At 52.4% G+C, this 7,252-nt stretch overlaps 1 protein-coding gene and 1 gene segment (V, D, J or C); one reads left to right on the top strand and one right to left on the bottom strand.

The window, feature by feature from the left end:
• The first annotated feature begins 1,739 nt into the window (after window positions 1-1,739).
• LOC134524412 (feather keratin Cos1-1/Cos1-3/Cos2-1-like) lies at window positions 1,740-2,578 on the top strand. Its single transcript, XM_063354437.1, has 2 exons — window positions 1,740-1,800; window positions 2,262-2,578. Exon 2 carries the CDS (start codon window positions 2,264-2,266, stop codon window positions 2,576-2,578), a length of 315 nt encoding a protein of 104 aa, XP_063210507.1. The 5' UTR covers window positions 1,740-1,800; window positions 2,262-2,263.
• Window positions 2,579-3,268: 690 nt separating this feature from the next.
• Window positions 3,269-5,763, bottom strand: LOC134524727 (T cell receptor alpha variable 1-2-like). The segment is given in 4 exon segments: window positions 3,269-3,373; window positions 3,776-3,895; window positions 4,545-4,825; window positions 5,715-5,763. Coding segments are annotated over 4 exon segments (555 nt in total).
• Window positions 5,764-7,252: the final 1,489 nt, after the last annotated feature.

The following is a 7,252-nucleotide window of genomic DNA, read 5'->3' as shown; positions in this document are numbered from 1 at the left end:
ATGAGGAGGGGGACTTTCTCTTTCTGTGAGAGAGCAGCAGGAGTGCATGGAGCTCTGCCTGGCGATGGGTGATGTGCCAACCGAGAGCTTGTGGGTAAGCATTAAAGAGAAGACAGATAAAGACACACTGTAGTGGGTGTCCCCTATAGGACACCTGATCAGAAAGAACCAGCAGAAGAGACCCTCTACAGGCAGGGAGGAGCAGTCTCATGTTCACTGGCCTTGGCCTTCATAAGAAAATTCAACCACCCCAATATCTGCTGGAACAACAGCACTGCAGGACATAAGCACGTTTCCTCAAGTACATGGATGACAACTTCATCACCCAAGTGATAGAGGATCCCATGAGGACAGGTGTTCTGCTGGACCTCATAGGTATCAAGAAGGAAGAGCTTGTTGTGGATGTGAAGATCAAAGGCAGCCTGGGTTGCAGTGACCGTGAAATGGTGGAGTTCATGATCCCAAGGGGACTGAGGAGGGTAAATAGCAAGCTCATAACCTGGGCCTTTAGGACAGCAGGCTTTGGTGCCTTTAAAGACCTGCTTGGAAATTTCCTGTGGGGTATAGCCCTGGAGGCAACAGAGGCTTAAGACATCTGGACCACTTCCTCCAAGCTCAAGAGCAGGCCATCCCAATGAGCAGAAAGTCAGGAAAGCATGCCAGGAGGCCTGCATGGATGAACAAGGAGCTCCTGGCCAAACTAAAACACACGAAGGAAGTGAGCAGAGGAAACTGGGGAGGACTCCAGGGACACTGTCCAAGCATGCAGGGATGAGGTTAGGAAAGGCAAAGGCCAAGTGGAACTGACTCTGGCAACAGATGTCAAAGGCAACAAGAAGGCCTTCTCTAAGGACACAGGTGACAAAAACGGTGTGGTCAGCAGGTCAAGGGAGGTCATCACAGAATTACAGAATGATGGGGGTTGGAAGGGACCTCTGGAAATCATCTAGTCCAACCCCCCTGTCAGACCAGATTCACCTAGAGCAGGTTGCACAGGAATGCATTCAGATGGGTTTTGAAGGCCTCCAGAGACGGAGACTCCACCACCTCTCTGGGCAGCCTGTTCCAGTGCTCTGCCACCCTCAAAGTAAAGAAGTTCCTCCTCCAGATGCAGCGTCGGCAGGGTAGAATAATATCCCGGTGGCGGTAGAGGGCCCACATAACTTTTATTTTCAGCAGCATTGAAAGAATGGGGGAAATAACTTTTACAGCTCTTTAATACCCATAGCTTGGGGAAGGCTGCTTAGTTTCCTGAGTAAAAGATTAAAAGAATCCATGAAACCCAGCCCACCTACACCCTACAAGTGACCACTGGAATGAGTTGGGAGGGAAAGAAAGAGGGAAAGGCACATCCTTGGGAGACCAACCAAGGATTAAAGGGTTGGGAGTAGTTTGGCCCCTTCCTGTCAATGCAGCCACAGACCACCCCACCAGTGTGCCCCAGGCCAACATCACTTGCCTGCACTGCACCCATCCAGCACTTGAGCTGAAGCTTCTGCTATCGATGACACATTCCTGCCCCAGAAATCATGGGGTCTCACAATCCCAGCACTCAGAAGAAGCCTCCGTGAGGGATGGTGGACAGCATAAGCCAGGAAATGAGAAGGTGGCATTGGAAAAATAGCTACCCAGCCCATGTCATTAGCTGGGATGTTTTCTGTTCACCATGAGCAGCTTAGACAATTGCCACTGCCATAGAACCTACCTCTGGGCCCAGGGCAGGTCAGGGCCACCATAAAAGCCAGCCCAACTCCTTGTTCTCCCATCCACTTCTCTCTCCTCCTCCTCCTTGGGAACCAGGTCAGTCTGAAACCCATTCCCTGAGTTGTTTTCTGCTCATGCAGGTGTGTACTCCTCCCTCCTATAGCGGGCTGTGGTGCTGCTCTCCATGAGAAGGGGAAGAAGGTCTGAGTAGAGAGTGTCTGGGACTTGGTTGAGGGAGCTGTTCTCTTAAGAGATAGGCAGCAGCCTCCTTGGGCCTGGAGACACTTTGCATTATCTTGAAAGAGGACTTGGCACTTGGCTGAGGTTGCCCTTCACTGCAAAGATTGGCTGCAGCCTGGTTGGGCCTGGGTGATCCTCACAGTACTGTGTCTGGTAACCCTTTTGCCTCACTGCACAGTTTCTAGCTCCTGGCTCAGCAGGTGCCTTCGACACGCTTGTGGTGGAGTGACAGACTCCTGGCAGACTGTTCCTCACATGTGCATGTGCTCTACTGCCTCTCTGCCCTCTCTCACAGGTGTGTCTGCAGCAGACAAGAGTCATGTCCTGCTATGACCAGTGTCAGCCCTGCCAACCCTGCCGGCCCTGTGGCCCGACCCCACTGGCCAACAGCTGCAATGAGCCCTGTGTCAGGCAGTGCCAGAACTCCACTGTCGTCATCCAGCCCTCCCCTGTGGTGGTGACCCTGCCTGGCCCCATCCTCAGCTCCTTCCCGCAGAACACCGTTGTGGGATCCTCCACCTCTGCTGCCATTGGCAGCATCCTCAGCTGTGATGGAGTGCCCATCACCTCTGGGTGCTGTGACCTCTCTGGCATTTCCAGCCGCTACTATGGCAGAAGGTGCCCCCCCTGCTAAATGCGCTGGTGACAGCCCTAACAATGACCCCCAGGAATCTTGAAGCTGTTGCCTCCGTGAGGACAGAGCACCTGACCATCGATTTCAGAGAGGCTGAGCATCCAGTGCTGCCCTTCCAAGGGAGGAAGACTGCTGGGTTTCTCTGAAAATGTGGCCAAAGTCTAACTTCCCTGCCTTATTTTCTCTCCCTTCTCCTTGTCTTCTGTTTTTTGGGATTGTAAGACCTGCAAAGCCACCATGGGGTATTTGCTGGCCCCTCTGCCTCTGTGGGACAGGCCTGTGGGATCTCAACTGCGGGCCATGGGCACAGGCTTTCAGCAGCTGCTGATCCTCTCCCTGCTCTGGCCAACTCCTCTACAAGTGAATTTGTTTCCCACTTCAGGGTCATTAAAGTTTTCTGCATGCTAACCTCTGCTTCCATGTCATCCTTTTCATGGTGGACCTTGTCTTGTATTGCCAAGGAAGAAAGGCATTGCCTTGAGTAGCAGAGGATAAGGTGAGGGCACAAACAGAACAGGAAGCAAAGGGTGGCCTACAGAGCAATGGGTTCCTTCCAGTCACTGTCCCTTGGTGCTGAGGAAGATATACTCATCTCCTCCACAGCCAGTGGGCATCAGGCCCTGTACTCCAGCATCTCTGCTCACATACTATCCCCTGGTGTCAGAGTATATTCAGCAATAGGGAGACTGATCACTGCTTTCCCTTGGAGAGTGCTCCCCAGTGCTGCTGGAGGCTCTGAGAGGCCAGCAGCTCACAGTCCTGTGCAGAAGGGGATTCCTCCTGCTCTGGATAGCCCTGTGGCGGGAAATGAAGCTCAGTCAGAAGATGGCCCCAGAGGATGCAGGAGTAAAGATGGTGTGAGAAAAAGCCTTCAGAACGACCCCTGACTTTCTCATCCTCATTCTCCCACTTGTCCCCTGAATGAGGGAGCATGGTCTGCACCCAAGGGCAAAGGTAGTAAGGGCAGGACACCTATACACCCTCTACTCCCTCTGTTCCCTGCACAGTCCAGCAGTTACACGGATGTGCAGAGCTAAGGGGACTCACAGGTTGATGTTGAAATCAGCATGGCCAGGCAACACACCAGGGCATTCATTCCTCTCACACACACCCAGCTCCCATCAGACAGGGCACCCCAAGGGCAGCAACCAGTGCCAAAGCCCCCATGGTTGGTCTGGGGTGCCTGGCCTGGGGTGCCTGGCCTTCTTCTAGGCATGAAGTATCTTTCCCCAAGGCCAGTTCTTCTCCTCGTAGGGCCTGTTGCCCACCTCTGCTTGGCGGGTTTTCCACCTCTCCAGCTTTGTAAACCTGGTCCAACTGCAGAAGAAATGGTGCAGGGCTGCGGGAAGCCTATGAGGTATTGCATGAGAAGGGCTCCAAGGATGGGCAGAGTGCACTGGGGAGAGCAGGTCCTCCAGATCCCAGCACATAACCATGCAACAATTGGAGGGTCCACAACGTGGTTCTGAGTATTTTCAAAAATTCTTGTAATCATGTAATTCCAGGAAGGAGCAAGAGGGAAATAACACAATGGAACCAGTTTTAAGGTGTCTCTATCTCAAGAGAAGACAAACCAAATTGGTGTCGGGGATGATGAACGTGCCTGCAGTTATTAATAGTGGTCAAAATTAATAAATCACTAACCCGTATGTGCAATGGCTCACGTGTGTGCTGCTTGTGTTTTACCAGACTTCCAATGCATTGGCTACAGGAAGACAGTGCCTTCATTTAGTGTGCTATGGGAATGCTTGAGGCCATCGTTGCATAAATTGATGTGTGGAATGGACAGAAAACATTCCATCAAAGGATCTTGTCCTGCAGACCCCTGGGTGTACAGGGGGAGCAGCACTGCCAGGGGACACCTGAGGGCCCCTTCCCCCACCCTCAGCCTTGCACAGACACATCCCCTCCTTCCCCTGGGTTCTTGCACAGCCAAGGAAGCTCCCTGCACCACGGTGTCTTGCACAGCACAGAGGTACAAGGCACTGTCAGAGAGCCCGACTTCCTCCAGCTGCAGGAGGCTGTATTTCTCAGTGGTGTTCAGCACGGTGGTGAGACGGCCACTGGGCTTGCGGCCAGCAGTTGCCTGATAGGAGACCAGCTGGGGACCTTGCCCTTTCCTCTGCTGGTACCAGACCAAGCCATTAAAGTTGGAAGTCTGGTATGTGCAGGTTGTCTGGAAGGTGTCTCCCTGCTTCACTGTGACGTGTCCTTCTTGCTGGGTGACAGTGATCTGTCCCATAGTGCCTGGAAGGAAGTGAAGGTCAGCAGCTTGGCAGGGAAAGGCTCTGGGAAGCAAACCAGGAGTGGATAAAAAACCCTGGTTGTGAAGCTTCCCTCCCTTTCCCTTACCGTGCGGGAATATTCTGAGGCCTGGGGACAGCATGATAGGGAGGAGATTTGGGCAGCACCTCGGAGCTCTCAGCCCAGCATGGACCCTGTGAGAGTTGTACTGTGTCCCTGCTCCTCCTCCCTGCTCCTGTTCCTACTACATAGAGGAGCAGAGAAAAGCCTGTCAGGCCTGATCTTCATGTGCTGGGACCAGCAACCCTCCAGCAGGTAAAGGGGCCCATGCAGCTACGGCAAAAAGATTCACCCTGCTTCCCCATCCATCCCATCTCCGAGGGCTCCCAGCTCCCTGATTATATACAATGGTGAGCTTGAAAGAGGGATCCCTGGCTGTGTCAACATCCAGGAGAAAAGTGGAAGCCACGGCAGACACGTGCCAGCCAGGAGGCAGAATGGGACACCCAGTTACTGTCAGTGGGATGAGAGCTTTAAAGTCCCTGTAAGAGCTTTGACAGGATCTACTGATTTGCACTGGAAAGGGAGACACGTGAGAGTGAGAGAGAGCGCCGAGATCTCCTGTGGTGAGAGCAGGTGGATCAGAAGAGAGAGGCAGAGAGAAAGGCATTGAAGGTGAGAGAAGAGCAGCAGAAGAGGTCTGAGGTGTCTCTTCTCTCTCCTTTCAAACAGTAAAAGCATCTTGAGAAAAGAGATGCAAAACCACAAATGTGAGCTGGTATTTCACAGTGTTTTCCTGTAATTCAAGAGTTGTTCTCTGCATGATCCTGATCAGGCTGGCAAGGGTTTCCTTGGGGGAAGAAGGATGCATTTATAGTAAGCCAGGACTTACCCAGCAGTTGCCCCAGGAAGGCCGTGAGGATGAGAGATCCGAGGCGCATGTCGACATCAACCCGCCTCTTTGTGGAGTGAGACAGAGTCAGAAAACCCCCTCCCAGCCCCGAGATAACAGAGCTGCCGGAAACAACGTTGTTGGGGGAGCAAAGGAAGAAGCGGGGAAGAGCAGAGATCTGTTCTTCCTGTGCCTCAGATGCTGCTTCTGAGTTTCTCCCTCCTCCAGCAGCAACACCTGTGGCTCCCTCAGCCAGTGGCATTCTCAGCATTTCCCCATGAAGAGCCCCTGTGGGCTCTGGGGGCCCCAGTTGTGGGAAGGGGCTGTTCCCAGTGAGCTCACAGTGGAGTCACCTCCCAGCTAGAATTCCCTGCTCTTCTGCACTCCCACTGCTTGGCAACTTATAAGGTCAGGGATTTCTTCCCCAGTGAGGCTTAATATCTTCTGCTGTGCTCCCCAGATCTCTTGGGACACTGCTATTTCCTTTGGGAACAGAATTCTCTTCTGTTTCTCTCACTTCTCCCCTTTCTTTTTCATCTTCCTGGGAACAATGCCTCTCCCCCAGCTCCCCACAGTTAGGAGAGGAACCCTCCTGTGCGGTAGACCAGGGCTTCTTGCCATGTCCTCTTCTGATGAGATAACCAACAGTGAGAGAGAAGAATATGGCTCCAGAACTGTTCTTAGATGCCCCAAACCCAGAGATGACACGGACAACCTATTCCTACTCTATGGGAAAGGGTGGAAGGTCAGCAGGCAACAGAATGAGGGATGAGTGGGTCACCCCCACTCTCAGAAAACACATAGGGCACCCATTGGGGTGCTGCACTGCGAGGGCTGGGGATAGGGCAGTCCTGCACCCACAGCTGAAAGGGCATGTGAAAGGGTGGGGGTACTGCAGATGAGGACTCCTACTCCCACACCTTTGCCACAGGAACTCCAGACTGATCCCATGCACCAGTTGACAGAGAGAACACCCATCCCATGGCACCCATCCCATGGTACCCAATCCATGGCAGACAGAACAAACTCTTCATTGTTGTTAAGTTAACCTGACCTGAGTAGGCCCCGACCTGTGCTGTGCTGAGCTGTATATATCACTTGCCAAACGTGGCAACACTCCAACAAACACGTCCTTGTCTTGATCTAGGAGTGAGGCACTGTGCTTTCATATAATTGTCCTTTTGCTTAACATGAAAAAAATAGTGGTTTATTTCTAAGGAAATGCCATGAAAACTCCAGAGATGACAATGCCAGTGAGTCTCGGCATGGGCAGGATTTGCACTTTTTGTGAAACCCCAACTTGAGCTCTGCCTGATGGTCTATAAATCAAGGTTCTGAGCATCCAAAAGGGCATAACATCACCTGTACCATACCACTTTACCTTCTGTGTTATCTCCAATTAACGGTATTTTTAGTCAGCACTCTGTGGAGGAAGAGTCCCATTGTACCTGTAATCTATCTACAACCATGCTCCACCTTCATCATCCCTGCAGTCACTGGTTCTTTGACCTCTAACACATATACATGCAATGAGGTCC

This window comes from Chroicocephalus ridibundus, chromosome 17 (genome assembly GCF_963924245.1).
Source record: "Chroicocephalus ridibundus chromosome 17, bChrRid1.1, whole genome shotgun sequence".
In the NCBI taxonomy this organism is placed as follows: domain Eukaryota; kingdom Metazoa; phylum Chordata; class Aves; order Charadriiformes; family Laridae; genus Chroicocephalus; species Chroicocephalus ridibundus.
This window is presented reverse-complemented; position numbering and strand designations above follow the sequence as displayed.